The 26,869-nt window shown below is 42.9% G+C and overlaps 1 protein-coding gene across 1 annotated transcript in view; it reads left to right on the top strand.

Annotated features, from left to right (window-relative positions):
- LOC310995290 (LHFPL tetraspan subfamily member 6 protein) overlaps positions 1-26,869 on the top strand; it is a 44,141-nt gene that overhangs the window by 13,920 nt on the left and 3,352 nt on the right. The window contains exon 3 of the mRNA XM_083984303.1: positions 24,232-24,330. Coding sequence (XP_083840429.1) covers positions 24,232-24,330 — 99 coding nt within the window. The remainder of the gene's footprint in view (positions 1-24,231; positions 24,331-26,869) is intronic.

The following is a 26,869-nucleotide window of genomic DNA, read 5'->3' as shown; positions in this document are numbered from 1 at the left end:
TGCCTTCTCTTCTCTGCCAGAGCACGTAAATGCAAGAATAGTGAAGATATGGCTTTCATTAGGAAATTGTCAGAATGGCTTTTCAGATTGAATTTGGCTCATTCACAAGGCAGGCGTTTGATGTGACTATTTCAGGGGGGGGGGAATTACACAAATAAAAAGTAGATTCAGCCTGATTGCCTATCATAACAGCATAGCGTCAGTGTCTGGCTGGTTGAGCTGTTCTGAGAAACAGTGAGCAGGTTAGGAGTCGACACTGTCGAATATCCGCGACAGCAGCTGGATCTGAAAGTGAAGTCCTCCAGAGCTGTTCTGCTCGATGCGCTTCAGCCTGACCATGATGTGCTTCACCATCTGACATTTGAAGATAACCACAGAGTAAATGGCTGGCCAGAGAGAGAGAGAGAGAGTGTGTGTGTGTTTTTTTTCCTTAAACGGAGAGCATGGATGCTGAATGGCTCATCATGTGCAAAGGGGGAGATAATAGAAGCCGAGAAGTCACAGGCACTCAGGCCTGCTGATAACCCAGTGCAGCCTGTCAGTCACACAGCAGAGTGGACAAAGCGTAGGTTGTACTATGTTGATTGCCTCCTTGATATGTGTGCTTTGATGATATACTCGTGCCATTCTCCCACAGCTGAGTGGGCTGGGAATAAAAAATGTTGGCCATTATTGTTTTTCCCAGCTCTCCGGTGCGAGGTGGCTATTAGAGAGAAAGGATGGTTTGACATCTGCCACTCAAAAAGTTAGACTAAACATCAAACATAATGGGAAATCGACATCAAGGTTCATGCGGAAACCATCCGGTAAACTGACCCCGTGCTACATGAACACAGTGTCAATAAAATCAGGGACAGCTGTGCGGTGTACAGAGACTCTACCCTGCTGGGTTTTGAAGCAGTAAACGTCCATTATTATCTCAGCATCTTCCCCTCCAGCCTCCGCTGTGTCTGGAGCTCTCTCGATCATTTAGCCTCCGCTTCCTCAGGCAATGCAGTTGAAGATGAGTTATCCATTATTTTGCTAGTCAAAAAAAGCAGAGAAACAGTCGAAATAGCATGTGTACTCACTGGCTGCTGTTGATCTGTGCTGAAAAATGTCCTCCAGGATATGAGCAGGGTTTTATTATGTTTCTTGGTGGATGCTCACACTGCGATTAGACCAACTTCTGGATCCAGACAGCAGAGCAAGAGCTGCACCCTTTAATGGAAATCAAGTGGCTGCTCTGTTGGAGAAACTAATATATCTGTCTATTCGACAATAGATTCCTGTCTGTCTTCTGTCTGGGTTGAATGCTGCTGCAAAATAGAGGAGCTCTTCATCTCACATTGTTCTGCCTAGAACCCTGGTGTTTACTGTGGATGTTTACATTACTGTGGACTTTTCTGCTATCAGCGTAACCACACTCAATACACAGTGCCCCCACATGCTGATCATTTGTTATCAGCTGGAATAAAAAGAAGCCACCTGAGCTCAACTAAAAGTAGTCGTTTTTTTAAATTCCTTTATAACAGCTGCTGCAAAGTGTTCCTGAGCTGCCAGCAGTCACATAACTGAGTTACCGTAAGTATTCATATGGATATACTCACAGTGAATTCATGATTAAAAATCTGTAGTTTAGCGAGAGAGGAAAGCTGACAGAGGCTAACAGTCTGAAAATGAAACGTCTGAGGTTTCAGAGGAAATCGGACAGCTTATTATTTTAAAGGGACTGCATTCCCAAGAGTCGTGCTGGTCTGAATCACATACGCTCTGCCTTGTCTCCTTCATGCTCTCAGTCCAAAAGGAAGGACTAAAAGAAAACTGGCAAATATATGGTTACTTGGTCAATCCACAACTTTCTTCTCTACCCTCCAGAGACAGTTACAGCGCAAGACTTGAGAGGAGCTAAGCACTTATTCCTGAGCAGTTGTCGGCCAGCTACTGGCAACTGGTGCGTGGAGATCCCCCTCGGCGGCTTGCATTCAGTTTGAAAAGGCACAACACTTTTCCAAAGTTAAAACAAAAAAAAAGAGCTGGTGTTTTAGAATCACTTTCAGCACAGTCACGGTGAAATAGTTTTCGTTGCTGAAACATGAGGTAGAAGGATAAGCGACAAAGCTAAATGTAAAAACCTGTGAGGTTTGATAAGAAAACCAGATACATAAATGGGGCGAAGGAACTGGGGTGTGGATCCTATAAACTCCTTTGGGCAGGAGGACTTTATGATTTCCTTCATAGAGAAAAAGAGTTTCCTTTCAAAAAGCCAGTCAAAAGCTCCCCTGGGTTTTCACAAACATCCTCTTCCTTGGAAGGCAACCGAACAAAACAACAATTCAAAGCAGACAGCTTGTACAAAGGTATCACAGGGATTTAAAGGTAAGTTGTCGTATTCCAACAGCCACCCTTCCCACTGCTTATTGATGGGCTCTCAGCAGGGTGTCCCGAGTCAGGAAGACACCTGCCCCGAGCCGTGTTAATCTGTAATCATGATCAAAGCTCGGATCCATCAGCTGGGAGGCTGCTATCGTGTCCTTGCTCTGTGCTTTGTTGTTTTCGGCGCGCTCTCCTCTTAGTGAGCCCTGCAGGCAGTTAGACAGGCGGCGAGTGGTCGTCGTGGGGACAGTGCAGGGTGGAGACAGACAAAAGCAGGCACCAGGCCCAGGCTTGTGACAGGGGCGTCTGCAGGACGTATTGATCTTTGAAAAGAGATCTACATCCTCTCTTGAGCTACCGACGGAGCACAGTTTGTCACTTGTGACGGTGAGTAACTTGGCGCTGCCTGGGTCGTGTACTCTTGGTGTGTTTTATATTTGGTTTCTTCGATCTTGATCTGCATTCTTCACATACAGCACTTTGTTGTTCACTCTCTGACATCCAGCCACCGACCTTCTCTTCTCTTCTGTCTTAAAACCCCACCAAATGATTGATCCTCCACCATGTGTCTGGCAATTAAAGAAGTCCCCCCCTCGCACCTCGACTAAACATATCCGCTAACATCCTCCTCTATCTCAGTGCTTTGTGATAATTACCCTGTTGTTAGACCTTGAGCTTGAGAAGTAACACCTAACCAAGGGCAACGTGTCGCGTGCAGAGCAGGACTGTGATTCATTGGCATGTATATGGCTGGCTGTATATCTTCAAGGGAGCAGTAATAGGCGGGGTGGTGGTGGTGGTGAGGTGAGCGCGGGGAAATGGGCTGCTGTTGCTTGAGTGGCTGCTAATGTGAATCTTTCCAGTGATGATATTAAACAACGAGAAAGACGATCTGTTATTATTACCTTCTAATGGCCTGAGCAAAACAAATGAACAGCCTAAAGCGGTACATAGGTTTTCATGATCAATATTGATACGTATAGGGCACAGCTCATTTTCTCAGAGCCCAAGGTGACACCTTCAAATTGGTTGTTTTGTCCAACCACCAGTTTTAATACCTGAGGATATTTCATTTAGAATGACAGAGCAGAGAATAAACTGGAGCCAGTGAATGTTTGGCATTAGGGGCCAGGCTTAAAAAGCTATTTTTTTTATTTTGAATAACTGATAACTATTTTACTGCTTGAGCAATAGATATGCATATCCTCTGTATGAAAAAGTGGCTTAAATGTTGGCTGCTCCACTTTTGAACTAGAGGAAAATCCTCCACCCTCTCTCTCAACCTTTGCTTTCTGCTGTGGCATGTCAACTGTGATCCAAACCTAATCTACCAGCCCAATAGTGAGGTCCCTGCAGGGAGCCTGGGGGCCCCAGGCCCAGCGACATTGCATCATCCGTCATCAAGACAGGCTACAGGCAGGGGCCAAGCCTCGCGCCTGTCCTGTGGTGCTTGCATATGCAGAGCTGCGAGGGAACGCTCAGCCCCGAAGCCTTCATCTGGTGACCAGTAGGGCACCGGCCCAGTGGCCTGTCTCTTCCCCCACGCACTGTCAGAGTAGTGTGGAAATGAAAAGCAGTGAGGATGACCCTTTTTCCCTCTGTGGGGAGTCCCAAGCCTCCTCGGAGACAACAAACAGGCGTGACCATACTCGCTCACTGAGGTGCCGATGAGCAAATAGCATGGGAAGCCAGTTTTAATAGCTGCGGTGTTTGTGCAATTTCCCTGTTTCCTCTCCCGGCCCGTGCTCTGTTTTGGAAACTGCTCACATATCACACTGAGATGTTTGCTGAAATAACATTTGATATTATTGTTTTCTTCCTGTTGTAAACTTCAGTTGTAGCTCCGTCACATCACCAGGTTTGAACAAACAATCAAGTCTCACAGTTGTGCAAACACGTGCGCATGGTGCGGAGGCAGCCACTGATGCTCTTCATCAGCGTGTTTGTTCTCCATTACGCCGAGATTGTAGGAGTACAAAGAACAATTGGTGAGTCATTTGTGTGCTTGTTTGCCCGTGTATGTCACACACTGCATCCACCCGACTGTAGTTCAGTGAAGTCCTTAGTGGCTTTGTTTGACTCTTTTTAGAAGTTGGTGAACAATCAAAAGAAAGAAAATCCTTTTTCTTTCAATCACAAAACTGCATTTATTGCAAAAACTCTACTAAACTCATCAGTTTTACAAGAAGTCCCAATGAATAAATGAATAAAACTACGATCATGTTGACATTCAGCATTGAGGCTCCACCACACTGCGGCAGACAGACAGCCAGCCTTATGGTGAGTTGTTTACTCTGGCAAGTACACTCAGAAAGTCTTGCAATTGTGGCAAAGTGAATGACATGTTGCCTTCGACAAAGCCGCCGGAGGCTGAGCTCCTCGTTTGTTCCTTTTGGAGAGGAAGTCAAATACAGCTTCAACAAACTCCGTCCTCACACCAAAGTGAAGGAGACAAACGGCACGTTTCAGATGAAGCCAGGTGACGATTGATCATTATAGCAGAAATTACCCAATTTTAACTTCTTTCTTTTTTCAGCAGAAAAATAACCCATGAAATGAGGCATTTTAGATAGCGGCTCATCTTTAACCATCCCTTCCCTCATCTCTCCGCACTTCTCTCTGCACCAGCACACTGAGTAAAGAATACATTAGGGGGTAATGAAATAAGGGCATTTAAAGAAAGATTTGAATTGAGTGTCAGTCATGGGTAGACGATCACATTACCAGTTGTCCGTTGCACTGACTCTCCTTCCCATTTAGAGGTGTCATGAAAGCCTCTAAAATGTAATTACGGTGGAAATGGGTTCATGTCTGTGCTGCTGAGATGATCAGGAATATAGAGAGAATTTTATTTTGCTATTCTTCATCTTGTTGTCCGTGCCCATATGCCAGCATTCAGAGACTTCATTAGATTAGAAAATCATCCGTTGGCAGCTCGGCTTTCCTGCCCTACATTTTCCCGTGGAGTGCATTATTATGAATCAAATGAAACTACAAAACCTACTCTCGGCCCATTTGTAGGTACAAATCCTTCATACTGAGGTAAGAAGAGATTCAGACGTGGAAGTCAGGCTTCTTTTTAATCAGCCCCTTCCTCCTCTGTGCCCCCAGAGCTCCACTTCTCTCCCCCTCCCTTTCAGGGGCTGCTGAAGGTTGATGGGAGCTGAGGCTTGGGAGTTGGGGGGGGGGGGGGGGTGTGAAAGGAAAGGGGGTTCTGGAGGCCACCCGTGGAATCTCTGCATACCACGACTGAAAATGGGAGGGAGTTTTACACCTCTACAGGCTCTAGACCTCCTCCACCCCTCAAACCCCCCTCCTCCAGCTCCCAGTGCCTCCCAGTCAGCATCATAAACTGTGCAGCAGCAGCTGGTGTCAGAGAGAACGATGGAGAGAGAGGAGTGATGCCCTGCTATCTGACTTTACCATCTTCTTTAAATAAAGGCCAGAAAGCAGGGTGTGTGTATGTGTGTGTGTGTGTGTGTGTGTGGGGGGGGGGGGGTTTACAGACGAGCGGAAGATGTGGCACCCATCCCTACAGCGAATCACCAGATGGAGCAGATCTAAATCAAGTTCTGCCTGCTATAAATACAATGGAAAACAGGCAGACACAGGGAATAATAAGCAGCAGCATATGCCGTGGTCAACCTCTGGGTAGAAATAAGTGCTAGTCCTCCATGCTTTGCATTTCTCCTCTGAATTCATCCATGAAGGCGCTCGGTTTAGCACGCACCACGGCAGAGGGAGAAGCCCTGGCAGCAGGACATGCCAGTCACACCAGTAGCTCCATTTCCATGTTTTCTCTGCTGAGGTAAAAAAAAAAAAAAAACAAGTTGTATCCAATGAAACTGAACTTATGTGATAAAACACTGCATTCACCTTCATGGTCCGGCGATTACTCAGTATTACACATGAGACTCCACGCCTTGCAGCTTTGTAATTAAATGTGGAACACGGGGCTAGCTGGGTTAAAAGTGGTTGTGGTTGTGTCTTTTTTCCCCTCTCCTATCAGGTATCATAATCTGTAGACGGGTGGGGGAGGGTTATCTTTGTTGGCCCGAGAGGATCAATTAAGCCATCAGGAGGCAGAGACAGCAATAAGACATGTAATGGAAGGTCTGCCTTCCTTGGGGAGTGGTGTTAAATTCATCACTGCCTCATGTTCACACATTTATCACTGGCACATTACAGCTTGTAATCAGTCACAGATGTCAGGGGTGGTGCTGACTTCCTCGTCACAGCTCACGTCGCGACGCTGGCATCACTTACTATTAAATACATTTAATGTACGTTCCTTCGAACTGGGAACCGCTGTATGTGAGGATCTGATGGGGATAGATTAAATTAATTAGCTAATAAATTACAATATTGGAGCATGAAATTTTTATGGTATCTTTGATTCATATAGATGGAGGATTTCCATCACACAAATTGCAGTGGCAAGTGGATGCTGTGGTAACGGCTTCCCGTTTGAGATGAGCTTCCAGATGAGAGTAGCACATTCCACACATGAAGTGTGATCCCCGGGTATGAATGTTTCATCTCCACCCCGATAACACGTCTGTCTGTCTGGCAGGCAGCGTTGGCTAAATCTATTTGCAGCTTTCTCTTGAGAGTTGGTTTCACACTTCCTCCCACAAGTTGGTTTCATTCTAACACTGCTGGTGCCAAAATGGGGGGGGGGGGGTTGCTATTTGTCAGACTAAGGTGCTTGATATGTGTATTTGCTCCCAACCAATCAGGATGTAGCCCAGCTTCCAAGCTGAGGAGACAATGGGTTTATGGTTGTGCTGTGTTTTGCAGACGTGTGGTGCAGCAGTTGGTCTCAGTCTTGACGGTTCACCGTACTGACCAAACTACTCCTGCGCCGCACCTTGTAATTTCTCTGTTGTTTTGGAGCAAAGCGGCTTGGGTTGCGCAACCAGTCTGCAGATTTTTACTTTTGCTCACAGTGGTCTGGCATGGACTGCAACCACGCTGCGAACAGTTGAGTGACAGCCCTCTCCCTCACAAGTTGTCCAACTTTCTAAACCAGCAAAAAAAAACTGGTCAAAAATGAGCAAAGAGTCACACTTCATTTTGGATCCACAACACATGGTTGAAGTAGTTATTCTCCAAGAGTTCAGAAAGTTTCATCATCTAAACTGCCCCTTATAGTTCAGCGATTGGTTTGTCAGCTGTCAGGCTCAGTTCATTTCAGTTCGGTTCAGCTCAGTGTAGTTTACAAGCTGTGTGGTGGTGCAAGACTCTCACAGGATATAACATAACCTCGCAAACACACCTTTACCTCCCGAAAAGGAGCATTTTAATGACCTCAGGTTTGCTCAAGTATTTCAAGCAACAATTTCTATTCCCTATTTTCCCTCCTCTTAAAATTGCCATTCTTAGGTGTTCCCTCTCTTCATGCTGCTGAACTGCGTCTTCAGTTCAGAATGAAACTTTACCTTAATATGCTGTTATGTCTTGCAACATCCCAGTTTCTCATTTCAGCAGAAAACACATTTTAATGATACATTTTCACAGTCTGTTGCAGTACTGTAGGTGTTGTTGGTAGCTCTGTGATATTCTGCCTGCCAACACCTCCCAAGCCCACTTAACAACTTTTTTTTCCTTCTTATTTATCGATTCTGTATAAAAATGTAAAAACAGTGTGTGGTTTAATGTAACGTATTGAGGCCAGGAAAAGCTTGGATGCATGATACCTATTTTTGTTTTTGATCTGAATGAGCCATCATTATAGACAGAGCTCAGGCATCAAATGCTGTGAGTTGCAGCAATGTTTGGTCAGATTTTCTTTAACCTTTCTGAGGTTGCTCCCATTAACCTGTGTTTCTGTGCAATACTCCTTTCTCATCTAGTAACTGCACCGCCGTGTTGCTGTGCGCATATTGTTTAAGAGTTAGCAGGTATGTGTATTTTCATTATTAACGCCCTAGGCCAGCGGATCCCTCAAAGAAAACATGGAGAGCGGAGATGCTGTGAGAGTCTTGCAGGGCACTGCCTGCCTAGTTGGACTTTGCCATATGGTGCTGGTGGAGGAGCCAGCGCCTGGGGAGGATGCGGCCGTATGGTGGCAGGAAATACACGGCAGTGGCAAAACAAGACAGACGAGGAATGCGAGTCTCCTCACCGCAATGCTAACAGCAGACCCAACATGAGGACATGAAACATGACAAAGACAAATGAATGAGAGGATCAGAAAGGAAAGGGTCAAAAGTGACCTTCAAACTGAATTTACAAGGCGCACAGTAATTCTTCCGTACTCAGCACCGCCACGAAGACTAATGTCTCTTAATACATCATACTGCATCTGCATCTCTCCCCCTCTTTCTCTCTGACTCATTGAAGATCTTAACACAGAGCTCTGATGATAATCTGTTGTCCTCCAAAGCGCCACAAGTCTAGCCCTTTCCACCATCTCATCAATGACAGTGCGTCCGGTCCGCTGCCGTTTGACATTTTAAAGGCCTTCCTCTTCTGCCTTCCACACCTGAAAAGAACAATTGAGGACGATTCAGAGGATTGATGAGGAACTAAATAGGCTGTAAGAAAGAAAAAACAATCCCAGCCCGGATCAGTTAGTGGTGGTAAATGGACAAGAGAGGAGGTAGGGGTGGCCCTCCTGTATTTTGTGTGACCTTTTCAGAACGACTCAGAGGATTTCCGTGCCATCTGTACCCTCCGGGTACCAATAATCCCATTGCTGCTACACTCAGCAGTAATGGGTATCTTAAACCTTTGCAACATGCCCCTGATCTTAGTCACACACACTCACTCGCTCTCTCTCAGGACCACACTTTTTTTTCTTTGTTGCTGTTCCTACTGAAATATATCCCATATATCTCCCTTTGTATTTTTTTTGTTTTACCTCCTCTCGCATTAGTGTCATTGAGCTCTGTTTATGATTAATAGTTAATGCTTACCCTCTGCATTTCTGTGAATATTTTGTCAAACCAAAACAGTTTTTTTTGTTCTTTTATAAGAGGATTTGCCTGAAATATTATAGATCACTTTGCTACACAGAAATGCTGCTTACATCCTGCAACTAAAACACTCATAGTCAAATTCAATTATCTGTCCATGCTCAATGCAGACACTTGAAAAACATCAAATAGACTTTCTTCTCCCTTTGACCCAAGCTTGAATGCCTATAGATGTTGTAGTTATTGTTGATGCCCTATCTGGTGTTCTCCATCTTAAAATGCAATTTCACCCAGCACAGATTGCTCTTTATTCTTTCCTATTCTCTCTTAACCCCATCGGCTGAACTTTGAAGTAGTTCTAAATTAAAGTGTGCTGTCTGGGTGTGTTTATTGACTAGGTTGTGCTGTCACTTTTATGCCTGCCATGCCTGGGCTGTGAAAGAAAGAAAATAAAAAAATATATAAAAAAGCATCCTCTGAGACTGAATACTGTGGTCTCTGCTGAGATGAATTCTATTTTAGCTTTGGCATCGTGACAAAAGCTGAACATGTTGCAAAAAAAAAAACATAACAGGAATTCCAGTCCTGCTGTGGACAAAGGAAATGGAAAAGGAAAAAAAAAACAAGGATTTATGAATTAATTCTCAGATGTGAGCTGAAAACCCTGTGAGCTCACTCATGCACATGCCTCACTACTACCTCCAAAGTCAGCATTAGTCTTGATGTTGGTGATCTATCCTTGACATCTTCTGTCTCTGGCAACTTAATTTCCACTGTTGTTGTGACAGTCTGGAGACTTCACGGTGTGTCAGAGAAGGTTTAGCAATTTGTTTTTGTTTGACACTTCAGCTTCAGCAGCTTGGTTTCCTGTCAGATGTGTTGCAGCTGCTGGAGGTTCCCTTGCTTTTCTCTTCATGACTGTTCACCTCATTTTCTTCTGCTCTGCATCTCCCCTGTGTGGAAAACCGAAATCTCATGCCCTGACTCTGTTTTTTTTCTCTTCTCCTGGTGAGTCGGATACAATGGATGATCAAAGTTTTCCTTCTTCAATGTGGTGGAAAACAGAAAGGGGCTTCAGGAAACGGCATACAGTAGATATCTCCCAGGGAATATGCACTGTGGACTGCCAGAACAGCTCTTCATATCATTTTCCTTTTCTTTTTTTCTTTTTTCTTTTTTTAAATAAGAGTAATTAGTCCTACAGTGAACACCTTTAAAATTGATGCTGATTAAATATCCTTCCTCAACCAGCAGGAGATCGACCTGAAAAGAAACAGAGAAGCGTAATTGCGGGAAAAGTTTCTGCCTCTTGTTTGATGATCTCATAATTTGAAATGGTTGTCAGGTGGGAGGTGGTGAGAGGCTGCAAGTCAAAGCAAAAACAAAACAGCGGAATGAGAGAAACCCCTCTGACTGACAGTCCAGGAGTAAAACCAGAGCTGAGTTGGATTCGTGCACCGTGGCCATCTGCAAGATTCTGTCCTTGTCTGTGATCTATTATCGTGAGGCTTTCATGCACAACAGGGTTTTTGGTGTTTTTTTTTATTAAACTGGGTGAAGTGTGTAAGTGCTTCCCTGAGGAATGATTCATCACCAGCTTGCCAGGACGCAAACCAAAGCTCGCCTTCCCCCAAACATATGAACCACTGGAGCATCTGGAGGAGTTTTCTGCCCGGTGTCCCCCTGGTGTCTGCTGTTCATTCATCTTAACATTGATTTTAATAGTTGGGGAAGTAGAGGGCGGGGGTGGGGGTGGGGGTGGGGGCAACTTTTGAAGGATGGATGGTCTGTGAGCTGCAAAGTCTGATCTCATTTATATTTTTTTTATAGCTTACAAGCAGAAACACTATATTATAACGCAGCACAACAACACTCCCTCCTGGGTGATGAATTGTAGACGCTTGCCTTTGGGGACAATCAAGCCAAAAGTCTCACATTTACCTTTTTTTTTTTAAGCCACAGTCAGTGCAGGTCTTTGCAATGCTGGCAACAACACAACATGTGCAAATAAAGATCTTAACACACTGACCCCCCTCCTCCCTCCTCCAACCGCTGTGCCTGTGATCATCAGATCAGTTGCCGAGTAAGGACACTGTGACCTTCAGGTTTGGGGGATGGGGCAATTTTTTCCTGTGGAGACTTACCCACTGGGCTGAACTCAACCTCTCCTCCATCAAGAGTTCCCATGTTCCCAGACTCTAGCGATTGTGTCTTAATGAATTCACTGAATACTAATCAGGCAGCCTAAGTCCAGGGGGTGGGGCAGGGCTTGACACAGACAAGGTCCTTTATAAATATGCAGCGGATTTTTTCCCCCCGCTGTCATCACATTCCTTCCTTATTTAGAAAACTGCAAAAATGAAATTGAGGTTGTTGCCTTTGAGAAATTTCCTTCAGTCTGGTCTGTTTTGTTACTTGTGTTGCTGTCCCACTTCATCTGTCAGTTAATAAACTTGTTTGTCTCATTATAGAGTTGTGACAATTTGCTTTGATTACACTTGTGTCCTGGGGATACCTAGTGATTGTTTCGTCCTTGCTGACTTCAACTCGCTCCAATTCAGCGTGCTTATATTTCTCTGGCGAGACCCTGTTTATATAAATCTTTCAGCACCACTGGCCAGAGGTTATATCCTCTAACATTAATCAAGACTCAACAGACTTCTAATCTTTTATCCGAGTCCTGTTAGCCCCATGGACAAACTCTTTATGGCTCAATCAATCAGACTGACTAGCTCTGAAATGTCCAGTGGTACATTCTCAGCAGCCTTTGGCTGGGTATTCAGTCACTGTGAGGATACCATAACACTGCTACAGTAATCAACATGGAAGACGAAAAAAAGATTCATCCCCCCCAAAAAAAGAGTTCATACATGCAGTGACCTATGATCTTGGACAATCCAGTCGTAAATTGTGAGCAAGAACAAGCCCCTCATAGAACCACAGGCACTCAGATTGATTCAATCAGGAGACGTATTGTGGACAAGTGTGTTTGACAATGAATGGGAGCCTTTGTGGACACATGACATTACAGAGGAGAAACTTTTCTGCCTCATCACTGTGAGCGCCGTAATGACACCAAGTTAATATCACTGCGAGGTTTCACTGTTTCATCCTACAAAGTTGATCTCTAATTCGTTGTCAGTGCAGCAGACCCGGGTTTTTATCTCAGATTTTAAGCTTCTGAAGAGAGCCGCTCATGTTCATGAATACTGATGAAATTTATAAATCTTTATCTGCTTGAAACTTATACAACCTGAGGTCGGGAAGTGATTTGTATAATTGAAGTGGATCGCTGATGATTTTAATCCCGATGTGAGTCAGCCATGGTCATAATTTAAGTGAAATTCCAGAGCAAATTATCTGCCACATCTTGGGGGAGTCAAAGGTCCGCGGGTACTACTTACTAATCCTAAGTAAAGTGAATTTGTTTTAGGCATCCGGTTAAATCTTCTTCTTTCAAACATAACATTTTTCTTCTTTGTTTTTAAAACTGATGGCAGTCGTGGAGAGCATGGAGGCATGCCTTTTGTTGGCATTTTGAAATTAAGTTTTGCTTCGTGACAAACTCTGAACTCTGAAATCTTTGACTTCAATGCAAATCTGAAAACACAGAGATACGGAGCAGCTAATTGATGCTGTGCCATTGGTCTCGTGTTAAGTGAGCATAAAGCAATAAGAGTGCAGATTCACTCTACCCACCCTGACTGGTGGAGGAAACCTCTGAGCATTGTTCTCACATCTTATTGCATCTATTTTTCTTTGGGTTGTTTTTTTTCTCTTTGAAACATCTTGGTGAGAGGCAGTTTTGCGACGACTCAGGGAACTATTGATTTTCATTCGTCCTTGCTCCCCTACTATAATCTGTGGATTCATGCGATCCATTGACTCTTATGACATGAATGCCTGCAGCTTGATTGAAGCCATATGTTTGTGGGAGGCAGGAGTGTAATAGAGGTGTTAAGTCTGGATTGTCTGAAGCATAGTAAAAAGAAACTTGGCCGGTGCACCATCCTGTTTTAAAGTCTCTCATATTACTGGAAACACATTGCATGCTGAATGACTGGCCCATTGTTCATTCTGCTTTACATCATGGTAGTTCACATTTTCCCTAAATGGACACATGCAGTAAATAAATGAAAGCCGTGGATTCATTTCAGATGATTATGGGTGTTTTCTTTATTCCCTATAATCACTCACATAAACTGTTTCAGTCTCAGCCCACCTGAACGTGCTGAGAGCCCTTTGGGTTTTCATTTTGTCTAGGTTCACACTCACGCAGCTGGTTTAATATCTTCACCTTAAATGATTTTGATTTAGTCTGCTTCAGGGCGTAACTGACAAAATACTAAGTGTTTATCAAGATGAAGATTTAATGAGGGGGCCTGTCAAAACAGCCAAATAGTCACATTTAGCCAGCACTCTGACCATGTAGCAAAAATAATCAGCAGTTTGGGAAAGGCCCTCAGGCACTCCGCATATTTCATCATGTTTTACCCCACCAGACATTTTTCAGCACCAAAGTGAAATAACTAAGTGTCACTGTCATGTCTCTTTTCCACACAATCAGCGTTAGGAAACGCTGTTTATTCCACATCTTATTTTATTACCCACGGGTTCAAAGGAGCCCGTACGGCATTGTTAAGAAGACAAGGCTTCACCGTCAGGCAGTAGTTTCATCACTAACATTCATCTTACCGTAATAGTATCTGCCTCAATTTACCTCAGTACTTTTTACAGAGATGTCTTGGCAACATAAAAAAGCAAGATAATAGTAAATCTTCATATGAAATGGAATTGGTAGCCTTTGCTTGACATCTGTTTGGTTTCAATCTGTGGAATCATCGGGGCAGAAATAGCTTTTCATCCTTGAGCGGACAGGATAAACCAGATATTATATGATTATGTAGGATCACAATACCATTTCACTGTTATACAAAATGTCAGAAGCGCACACACGGTCCTGCACAGCCTCTCCTTTGTGTTACCCTATTGTATTGCTCACAGATTACTTGACATGTTACATCATGTGTTCTCATTTCGGCTATTTCCGCCTTCCAGAGGGGCTCTCAATGTCACGATAACAGCATGTGATGAAAGGGGGGAGACATTTATACATCCTCACCTTACCTCTGTCTCTCAATCTCTACAAAAGAAAAAAAAACTTAGTTTAGAAAAGGTTCATTTCCGTGGGCTTTCAAAAGCATCAGCATGAGCTACAGCCAGCAGCTGGTTAGCTGAGCGTAGGATTGGAGGGAGGTACAACAGCTAGTTTGAATGTGTCTAATGACAAAACCCACTTTGATTTTCAAACACACATGTTAATAAATGCTGGCTGCACATACCTGTGCACTCAGGCTGTAATATGTTTTCAATGTAAAAATATACTTATGTTTTTAATATGGTCCCATTATTTTCTAAGATTTAAATTTGTCCTCATGTCCTCCTCAGATTAGTCTCTGACTGAGTGTTTTTTTTTTTTTTTTTTTTTACATCACACCCACACAATAAAATGCTGGGAGCAAAAGTGACCTGTTAGTGTAGGGAATATTTGATTTTTGCGAATTAGGTAAGGCTGCTTAAACTCCATCCCGAAGCTAGCTTGGTGTGTGTCCCAGAAGACAGCATGAATTCAGTGGGACGGCACTTTAATATGGAGTACTTTGTACACTTGGCAATGAGAGTCAGTTTTTTCCTCGATCCCTGAAGCGTTGTATTGTCTTTTGAAAGGAGGCTCTTTGTGTTTGCAGTATGGAGCTGCTCACATGATGAGCCCCAGTACTGTCAGTGAGGCATTTTGATGTCTGGCACTGTCTGCGTGGAGGATACTAAAACATTCATTGCATATTTGGATGCTATTAACATAAATATTAAAGAGTAGATTGCAGTGTCTTTGATTTCCCTCTCCCCAGAAGGCCTTGCGTTTGCATGTTTACTGCTCATTGTAAAGGATAATTAAAGCAGGAATGCATCGCTGTAGGTATAGGCTGACTTTTGGACACGTGGCCTCCTGTCATGCCTCTCTGTCAGGCTCCGTCAGTGGGAGGAGGGTGCTGCTCCACACATCAGACATGACCCAGTTAGAAGAGCTACACTTGTAGGACCTATAAAGTAGATCCTACCCTGAGGAGGATTTCCTTACCCTTTGGCTTTGTTGTTCTCCTCACACGTTTCCTTCTTCGCTCCCCTCGCCTCTCTGATGGATGGAACAGACATCACTTTTTAAATTGAAATTCCGGACTAGCATACCAATAGACATTTGTAAAAACCGTCTGTGGAAGATGCTCCCAGTCCCCTTTAGCATGTTTTCCCACTCCCACTTTGATTTCTCTTTTCTCAAATTGCTGAAATTTTAGTGAAATAATGCTGAAAAACTGTAAGCTGGCTTTGACTCTATCTTTGTCATGTGAAAGTAAAGAAGCTTATTGTCACCACCCTGCCACCAAGCCCCCACAATGATAATACAGTAAGCCATTAAAATATTGCAAGATATTGCAAAAGCTAATCTTCCCTTTGACTTCGCTGAAAAAACCGAGGCAGCAAATTAATACCAGAGCAGCATTTAGCAGTCAGGTGATCTCGAACAGGGCAGGTTTTCTAATAATCACAAATACTTTGTGCTCATTGTTTCTGATTTTCAGACTTCAGCACAGGTTGACTGTATTTACAAGAGAAGGTTAGAACTGTGCAACAATTAGAAAAAGCTAGAGGAGGAATTTCTCTCAGATGCTGCTAAAATTATTTCCCTTGTGCTTTTTTTTTGCTGCTTGTTATTTGACTTCTCCTCTTCACTGGAAGGAGGAAGAATGTCCAATTTGCAACGTGAGATCAGAGGAGACATGGCTGAGGTCGCAGAGAGGCGTGGGTTTGTTGCTGGAAAGAGTGAGACATACAGAAAATATCTGCGCCCCCATGTGAAAAGCTCATTCTCTGCACACACCCAGAAGATGTTCGCTTTTGAAAGTTATTTTCTTCGTATTCAACACACTCCAGCTTCAGCTTGTGCTCATTTTCTGCACTGTGTTGTGTTGCTGAACTGTAGACTTAATATTGTTCTGTTTTGTTTTTTCCTACTTAATACATGGCCGCAGTTTAATGAAGCAGAGGTTCATTTTGCTGTTGTAATTGGTGAGTTTATTAATTACCGGTTGTAGTCGGAAACTGTGTGACAAATGAATGGTGTGATTAGATAAGACCTGCTCTTGACAGAATGCCTGTAGGAAAAGCAATGAAACAGATCAATATAACACAAGCTGTTGTTTCTGCCCAGGGCCAGTGCTGGTGACTGATGGGTGGAGAGAAAAGAGACGGAGTAACAGGAGAGTGGCACAAGCCCACAAACCAGTTCATACTGTACATTGCTTACTTTTACCTGTGTTTTCAAGTAGCTAGTCTTCACTTCTGTTTTTTTCTTTTTACATCACCACAACCTGGGCCTCTACACACTTACTAAGTTTGAAGACTTTAATACACACAAATTGGGAAGGTGGTCCCACAACTACATGTAGCACGCACACACCATTCATTGTAGATTGACCAATGACTCTGCCTGAGATCGCCTATATTTAAGGATTCCATTTTAGGAAGCTGAGCATAACAGCTGTAATATAAGCAGAGTGGATGACAACACCTACTTTACATTCTGTGGAGCTCCTGCAGTGGAAATGGACAGTCGTCACATATATTACATAGCAAGAGAAAAGACTGGCAGAACAAACTTATGCTGAAATTTATTGAATTCTTAAAGTGGTTTAAGTTACATAATTCATTCACTCATTAGCCATGCTGCTTATCCTGTTAGGGTTGCAGACAGGGGGCTGGAGCAAATCTCAGGTGACATTGGATGAGGTCGGGGGCGGGCACACCCTGGACAGATCACCAGTCACAGGGCTGACATTTATTTTCATTAGTTACCATCAGCTTTTGTTCCAATCAAATTTGTGGCATTAAGTTGAAAATATAGTTCTAAACCATTTTCAACTTAACTGTGACTCAGGTAAGAGACTATGTAAGTGAGTAAAGGCTAAAGAGCTCTGCCTCAGAGAACATGATGTCAGCATCCTTCGTTGTCTTTCTGCAAACGTCCTTGACAGCGCTTAAAGCCACAGTATACTTAATGTCACGGACAAAAACAGTGGGCCGAGGAGAGCGTTGTTCTGTTCGGAGAGACTGGTGTCTGCAGAAAGACTTTGACAACGGCAGCATCTCCACACTTGATGAGTTTGTGGTGGATGTCACTCCTCTTGTCAAGATGACAGCCAATCATCTTGATGAGCTCTGAGAACGTTAAAGCAATGTGAGCAATATCAGCAAAGAAGAACAAAGAGCAAGGCCTCTTGGTTTTAGATCATGGAAAAACCTCAATGGACCACTACTCTATGGTGTTGATGGATGTTAAAGGAACCTCTTATAAAACAAATTGGTCCCAGAGGAAAACTCATTCATTGCAGATAAATCAGGCAAAAAGGGCACTACATGCCAAAACAATGAGTGAAGGTAAATTAAAAACCTGTCAACACAATATGGAAGGATGACGTAAGACTATAACCAAAGCAGACGTCACATGAGCACCAGCAAACAATGAGTCTTGTTAGGTCATTTGAAGGGTACTGGGATCAAGGAGCGTTTGTAAGTGTTTGACATTTTCTCAGGCAGCAAGCACCCCGAGGGAAAAGGGAGAAATTTGTCATGGAGAGGATGGCCACACTCTGAATAAAGTCAGAGTCTGATGTAGGGCTTGTTTGTCTCAGAGCTCTGATTTTATTGGTGTGCTAAATAATACCGTTTCCTGTGTTTGATATTCAAGTTGTAAAGCCATCAAAACACACAGAAGCAGAATCAACAAAAGACTGTGGACTGCAGGATCTTCTGTGCTGTCACCTGTCACACAGCGGTTTGAAGGAAACACAGTCCAACCAGAAAAACATCTTCCCCGCGAACACACCTCTCGTTCAGCAGGGTAATTGAGGTTTATCTTCGGGAAGGGAAAACACACCAGTTGTGTTTCGCATGGGAATATTCATTTAGAAAAATAACAAGATAATTGGAAACTACTACTGAGAAAGGTTAGTGTTGCTTTCTCAGACTGTTGGCTAAGTAACGCTTGAATGCCAGCCACTGGCAGCAGCAAGTATTTGTATGCTTCACTGTGCGCATTACATATCACTCGTACACTCCACAAATCCCTCCTTTCTCTGCATCCCCCTCATCCTCCAACTCTCACTGCTCCAGAATCGAAACATTTCAACTGAACCCCCAGATCCTCCTCTCACTCACATGTGAAGGGAAAAAAAAACAACACAATCCCCGCCTGCAAAAATGCTCACACAGGAGTAAGCCCCCTTTGAGAGCGACTGTGTCAATCCAACTCGAATGACGGGGGAATCAAAAACGCCATACGAGCAGCAGGCATGCCAGCTCTATTGATCTGCACCCTGTGTTTGAAATGAAGGGACTAAAAAAAAGAGAGAGACATGCTTGAACATGCAGGCATGGGTCTGTTGACCGATTAGTCACAGGCGGTTTAGGCTGACGGTTCACTGGGAACCTGTCATTGGCTCTGATTGAGGCTCAGCAAAGTAAACTGTGGCTCATGAACACGTGAACACAATCATTTAAATTAGAATAAAGGTCAACCTGTTTATTGATCTGACAAACGAGCCTGCACATGTGAAGCCACCTGAAATACAACAGTTGCGCTGCTGTGATTCTTATCAGCTCTTCTCATACATAAAGGCAGCACTGCATGAAATGTATTTATTTTTTACCATTCATTTAGTGTTAAATCGTATAGATCTTGTCTTTTCTCTGAAATGAAAGCAAGATAAAATGGGATAATTGCATTTCTTTGCAGGTTGCTTCATGCATTTTCTGGAGTAATGGAGCATATTATTGATCCTAATGCTGACTTATTCTGTCTTTTCTTCATTGTTGTCTTTCTGGAAAATCCTTTTTACTTGGAAAAAAAAACACATGGAGAATGAGTGGAAAATCCTGACCCATTATTTTTTCAACTCTCTTAGGAACAATTGGATTTTAAAACCAGTATAGACCAGAGGACATGTAGAGGTGGTTATTATTTTTGGCACTGCACAGGCATACCTCCCCAGGTGAGGTGTGGTTACTCTTACATTTCCTTCCTTCTTTCGGATGATCCTCCAAGCCCAAAAGGGAATGTCTTACATTAAGCCGACCCATTCAGGCACATCCCCACTCCAATTCCCTGGCCACCAGAATTCTCTCCAGCTTAGCAGCAGCCTTTTCTCCCTGCCCTCTTTGGCCTTTTGAATGATAACCTTGAATAGTATTGTCTGGGGGCATGAGGGAGGGTAAAGAAATTCCTTGGTTCTTGACAGAGAGCACGAAGGCTTGACAAAAGGCATCAGCACTCCCTAAATCAGAGAATGTGGAGGATATGAAAAGGGGGCAATTTTTCTTTCAGGTAAAAAGCGTCGACAGAAAAGGATGGGGAACAATAGCGCTGCTCTGATGGGATAAAGCACTTCTCTGTGTGCATTTTTTTAAGCACAAAATGCGATTTCAAAAGTGAGCTCAGCCACGATGATGAAATCAGAGGCAAGCATATGCAGAGGAGAGATCACTATATTAGAGCAGATTTTATGGATTGAACACTGACATGTTGGACTGATTGTATTTGATGAAGCCCCTTTAACTGAACTCTTTCCCAGTTCATAGAATGGTCTTTCAGAGAAGCCATTAGGCCAGAGGTAGTCATTGTGATAACAACCACACAGAGATCAATTGAAACTCGATCTGTGAATAAGTTGTCTGGCCTCTTATATTCTGCACTGCACTCTCCCAGTCCCCGACCCTTTCCTCTTCATCTTCACCTCCTCCTCCTCCTCCAACGATTAAGCATCGCCCGGCTGCCATAGCAACTGAAAAAAGGCTCCAAAATGGGAAAAGGTTTTACAAACAGTGGTTGTTGGCCAAAAAGCAGCATGGTAAACAAACAAACCTTCCAGGCCTGTGTGGATAGAGCAGCACTTCCCAAAGAGATGGGGGCATCTTTAAGTTTGACCCGAGGGGCCCGACCAACGCTGCTGAAGGGAAACTTGTTATTTTGATTCTCAGTAACCTCCGTGGGAGGCAAAGACTGCAGACATGGTGGTGGCACCAGATTTCTCACATTTACGATCTTTTACATCCGTCTGTTCTACCATGTCCTGCAGTAGACATGGTCTGCTTATAGTTGCTGTAACAGCCTTCTGGTGACTTCCACCAACTACCCTCATGACAGCTCGGTGGAGTTCTACAACGATTTCATCATGAGACGGCCATCTGCTCGCAGCAAAACGAGCCGCTTGTTGAAGCTGGTCATGTTGCCTGAAAGAAATAAACCTGTTTGTTGTTTGGGGAGATACATACAAAGATCTCAGAGAGAACTGAAGTGTCAAATTCACAGAAGATTTTAAAAAGATTTTGAATATGTATCGCTTTGTTTTAACCCCATTAAATGCTTTTTATTATTTAATGACCATTCCATTATACGGCCATTAATATTTTCTTTTAGATTTTACATTAAAGGGTTGAATTGATCAATTTTCTACTGCAGTGTTCAAATTCAACTTTACTGAACCCATTTCCTTCTAGAAATGAAGTACCCATGTTGCACAAAGTAAGGTTTCATAATCATCTTTGATTATAAAGCAAGCCTAGGTCTATATTAATACTGTGAAAGTATCAAAGTGCTCTGTTCACAGAGAAACTCACACAGCCTGAAATCTATTAAAATCTATTTTAATTTGAAAAAAAAAGCTGTTTATAAAAGCTCCAGAGAAAAGCCTGAGAGAGTAGATGTAAAAAAAAAAATACACTGAGATGGTTTTTGGTTCTTAAATCCACAAACATCTTCTTATGAGTCAGGACTTCAAATACAAACAATTGAAAAATGCAAAATACGGGACCGTTAACTTATCAAAAGAAGCATGTGGTTGAGTGCTTATAGAGCGTCCACTGGCTGTTGTTATCAAGCTCAGTTCTCAGGCCAGAAATTCCAGTTTAGGGCAAGAAATTCAGTGGGAAATCGCAGAACGATTTCTAGAGAAAACACAACCCAGAATGTCTTCATTTGCAGCCAGTGATTGGAGGTCATGAGAAGGCCTTGCCTCAGTTAAAGGAGGTCACAGGCCAAAAAGGTCGAAGTGCCGCTCTAGCTGACAACCGTATGCTAAATGACACAAATCCCCGAATGTGTGTTTGTGCAGATTGGGGCACATCGGTGTCAGCTTAGGAGAGCAAGTAGGACAGGAAGTATCTGTCTACAACAGCACGCATGGAGAATCAGAGCCTGAGGTGGCTTCCTCTCACAAGTCCACACTTTTTTCTAGCAGCTCTTCCAGCAGCTCGCTTCATAAGCACTATGAGAAAGAATGTTTTTCATTCTTGGTAATCTTTCTCCCACATCCCAAGCACCAGCCTCCCCTACCTCTGCTTCTCAATAACCCACATAGTGAGTGTGGCGGATGGGATTTGATGGAATTAACTATCCTGGGAAAAAATAAATAAATCAAATCCCCCCCCCCCCCAAAAAAAAAAAGACATTGGACCACATACTGTATGATATGGAATTGAATTACACCTTGGCTTTGTGTTGATATTTCCGTTCACCTGCTCCCACAGTGATTTGTTTCACAATATCTGCTTTAATGGTAACATGCGGGTGCTTCAGCTGATTTCACCCACCGCAGCGGTGTTGCAGGCTCAGTCAGTTTATCCCTAAAACCAACAGAAAACAATGACGGTTCATCCAGAAACCTGTTTTTTGTGTGTGTGATTACACAATGGAACTGAGCTCAATTCTTTCTCATGGCAAAACTTTCTCCTACCCTGCAGTCTAGAGCAATTTTCAGCGTTCATGTCATCATCTTCCTCATCTGACCTGATGTGGAAACTATGCACTGAAGTTTTTCTTCGCTCATTCTTCTCTGTGAGGTGGCTGCTATAGCAATGAGCAGGTTTGGCCATTTTAACAAAATGTGTTAATCTAAGCATGATTGAGGATCCCCATACATCTTGATTTTTCAAATGCAAATTGTACAGTTTGCTGGAGAGAATAATAATGTTTTTGTGAAACAAAAACCACATTTTTGCCTGTATTATTTTTTTTGTTCCCTTCTCCTGCAAGGAAATTCAATTTGATTACATGCTGCTGTATCTCGCTGCATTACACAACACTTGAAAGAGAATTTCTGATTTTGTTAAATATTAATCATGAATACATTATCGTTCTGGCATGGTTTACAGTCTTTACTGTTACAAATCTGAATCAAAACACGTTTAATAACATTATATAACCGAGAATATTATAATGACTGTGTACGTTCACTTCCTCCTAAATGCATTTTTCTTTACCTTGTAGAATAGTGGGTTTCACGTACATCAGAGCTCCACAGTGACTGCTTACAGGGATTCACATCAAATTCTGCAATGTTTCTTTTGCTGCACTGCTCCACTACTAAAGGTAGTAATTTTAGGTTTGAAGAAGAAACTCGTCTGAAGTTTTCTTTAAGGGTCTGAAGAAGGAACGGCTGAGTTGTTATGTATGAAAATCCCTGGATCCCCTGTGATCCTGAGCTGTAATGACACAGACTTGGTCAGAGCCTTTTTATATCCCTTCATTCTCATCAACATGCCAGAGTTTCACCGAATTGATTTTCTAGCACAGGTACCATAATCAGCCAGTCTATTGTCCTCCCAGAACCGAGCCGATGACATTCACCGTCCTTTTCGCTTTGACTGGGGAAAACACACACACGCACATCTTCTCCACTTCTCCTGTTCCACCTCAGATGTTAGCCAGTTTGTCTAGCCCATCTGCATTAGCATGTGGATTAATTCCTGCTTGTTATCTGGCCTAGATGTAATAAGGCAGTCCTGGATGGCAGGGGTAATCAGGTTGGAAGGCAGAGCTTTCTTGCCTTCTCTTCCTCTTCTGCCATCCTCACATCCCAAAACTGATAGCAGAGCAGACACATTGGAGGGGATTAAGCTAATGTGATGGCAGAGCCACCTACCAGGGGCCCCCACAGGGTAATTTCAAGAGACAGGCCTTGGCATCCAGGGAATAACTTGTCAAGACCTGGCCATAGGCAAATATTGAGGATATTAATCCTTAATGTAATGGCCTTGACTAGATTTTACTCTTGTCTCTGTGTGCAGCTTTAAGCACAGTCATAAGTCTCTTTAATCACTGACATAAAGCAGTCCCTCAAGGATTTTTCAGAGTTTTACAGTAATTATTGCGTACTAAAAAATGCTTGTTTTTTTTTCCACTGTTGCTGTCTGTGAGAAATTGCCAAGCCATTTGCATATGTTCGTTGTTCATGCTGCTGGCAGAGAAGCGCTTTGTTTTGTTGCAGTAAAAAAAAAAAAGTGTTTAAGTCAAAATCCATGTCATTTACAAAGGGATGTCAGGCTTGTTCAGAGGTAAAACCACAGGAACAGGTCAGAGCCACCCGCCCATTAGTATCTGCTGCAAACGGTTGATAAGGTGAATAAAGAGGAAATCACCACCCATTAAGGTCACACACAACACCCTATTGGATGGCAGCAGCTCATCGTCTTTTTGGGGGCATTTTAATTAAAACATAAATGAATGAATGAGTGTCGATGAGGGAATCCACACAAAAGTTTCTGAGGATTTCACCTTGCTGGGTATCTGTATGCAACAAAGAGGGAAAAAAACTGCTTTGCATTTTTCTTCCTCATTAATGAAGAGATTCTTAAATTATGAAAAACCCACAGGCGAGGCAAGGTCTGAAAAAAACCAATGTAGACCCTCCTCAAAGGGCTGAGTGAACACCTTCATAATGAGACTTTGTCCTTGCTGCCCAAATGACATCTCGTGTTGGTGATATTTCTGAAACGCCCCAGTGATTCCTGCCTCAATGACTGACTTTGCTCCTCTTCCTCTCCCTCTTCTTCTCCTCCTCCTCAGGTCTGCTCATAGGGTCGGGCTGTGCTCTCTATCCACTGGGATGGGACAGTGAGGAAGTGCAACAGACCTGCAATAACAGCTCAGACCAGTTTCAACTAGGTAAGATGTCTATCATGAAGATCCATTGTACACACCCCCGCCCTGCACCCAAATTACACACCCATGCTCCAACCTTGACTGTGTAAATCTGTCTCCTGTTTGCTGAATGTTCTGCTTCCAGAACAGCTAAATCTACAAAGTTTCAAAGTGAGAACAGTCTTTATTATTTGGCCTTTGACATTCTGCTTTTTTCAGACACCAAGCAGACACGAGTCTCTGGTACTGTCATATAAAGAAGAGACATGATCCGATGGTATTTAGAATGTGTAATAAAAAGTCAACAGAACCTGCAGCTGCTGTCAATTTCTGAAGTGTTTTATAGCTATAAATATGTGCGGAGAATAAGCAGGAGCTCAATTTATGCTCTGTATGCAGCTGGCATTATCAGGCCCATCTCGCAGACAGTAATATGCTACTGTATCAGATACTAGGCAGATGGAGCAGCTGTTCATACTGCAGCTTCTCTTTTATTTGTTACCAATCAAATGCTGTTTGATTTCTTTCTTATTTAACGTACATGATTTTTCTTTTTCGAGGACTTAAATTAATTTTATTACCATATAACATCAGTCATGGAGAAATCCATTTGGTGTGATTGGAATATTATAATTAAATGTCACAGGTAGAATTTTGATAACCTATGTAATCAGGGGTACAGTATCACGACTACATTTTGCGCACTCTTTCAATTAACATCAATGTCCAACCATGCTACTGTTTGTGCTAATTCTTTTTGACTGAAACTTGTTTTTCTTTCCCTTCTTCCACACTCATTAAGGCAAGACAGCACCCCCGAAAATGCCATTTTCCCTTTTTTTGGTTGATTTTGAGATTTTGTGATATTTTGCTTCCTAATCATGTCTTCTTTCAAACTAGTGGCAATAAAACGTCAATAACACACAATTAGTTGTTTATTTTACTTAATTTTGCCTGATTGTGGCCGTAAATTCCTCTTAAATTTGCCAAAAGTTAGTACTTTTCACACAGCTGTACTACACTGTATGTGTGTAGTTCTGTTCATTGTTGATATATCATTCATAGCCAGGTTGAAAGTACATTTTATACCAAAAACATGACAAAATTTGATTTTTTATGACGGTATTTCCTGATGTATGAGCTGATAAGAGGACATAAACACAAACCAAGTTTCATGTGAAATGTATCAACAAAATGAAACCAAGCTTTTGAATCTGGCATCATCCAATAGTGGTGATTCTGTTCTTGGCGATATAAATTAGCACATATTTAAAGCAGAAGTAAGCGGAATGTTTGTGTTAAAGGGATAGTTCAGAGAAGTGAAGCAAATACTCGGAACTACTTTCTTCAGTGAACCACTGGTCGGAGGGACACAGTGTGCGCACCTCAGCCAGTGCCGTAGTATACGGACGTATCTGCAGTAAACAGGCGCTTTTGAAATCACTCCGCCGAGCAGCCGTCTAGAGTGTAAAGTCCAACTTTGCCTCTCAAACAACTCCATCTCGCAACTTTCCGCTATTATCTCATAGCGTGGTGAATGTGCAGGTCACAACTTGTCCACCACAGCGTTTTTGAGTTTTTTGGTTGTGTATTTGCTGAGTTTGATGAGCAAAACCAAGAAATTCCATTAGCCTCCGTAGTGTAGCTGCGCCGCTCGGTATTCTTCTCCCCCGATCTAAAAGCAGCTTGGACCAACAATTAAAGGTAACGAACCTACTGCTATTACTAGGGGGATCATGGCGATGGGCCAATTTTCAAAAATGTTGAACTATCCCTTTAATGTAAGTCTTAAATAGTTATATCTTCCGACAGCAATCACTTACATAGAGTGTTTGGTCTGAAACACGGGTCTGTCAGTCACTCTGCTCTGCTGTAAGCCGAGGAGAAAACTTTCCTTGTATCTTACAACCTTTATCCAATGAGGAGAGAGAACGGCATAAAGGGGCAGTCCTCTCTGTGTGTACAGCCAAGGGATGCGCGTGCGGCGTGCATGTGGTGACGTAGTGACGAGGGCCGGGGACTGCTAACTCCATCGGCTGACAGGAAGTTAGCCAAAACGACCGAATCGCTTACAACTGCTTTAATGTGTTAGCACCTCATTTGCATAATAAACATAAAATTCAGATTTTATTTTTCTTTGTTTTTATGTAGGCTATAACAAACTCTGAAATTTTCATAGTGATATCTATTAAAATATATATTTTTGCCTATTAGACTGTCTCGCCTTAAGATGCACAGAGCTTCTATGTACATTGAACTCTATACTATATCTATTAACTCCTGAGCGAAAAGAAGTGTCTTGTCACAAAACAACTAGTTAAATCCCACAAGAGTCCACCCGGAAGGATGTGATTTTCATTACACCTCATAATTACGCGAGGGAAGGTTTTGACCTGACAGTGGCACCAGAGCACTGCTAGACGATGAATATTCATATCACATTTTATGACAATCTAATCAGCAGCTGTTGAGATATATTATTCCGGACACACGTTGGATCTAGATCTGCAATACAAACACCACCATCCACAGACACCATTGGCAACAAGGCAAAAATAAGAAC

The sequence above is a fragment of the Trachurus trachurus genome (genome assembly GCF_905171665.1).
Source record: "Trachurus trachurus genome assembly, chromosome: 13".
Taxonomy (NCBI): Eukaryota; Metazoa; Chordata; class Actinopteri; order Carangiformes; family Carangidae; genus Trachurus; species Trachurus trachurus.
The sequence above is the reverse complement of the archived record's forward strand: the minus strand, read 5'-3'. Positions and strand labels throughout refer to the sequence as shown.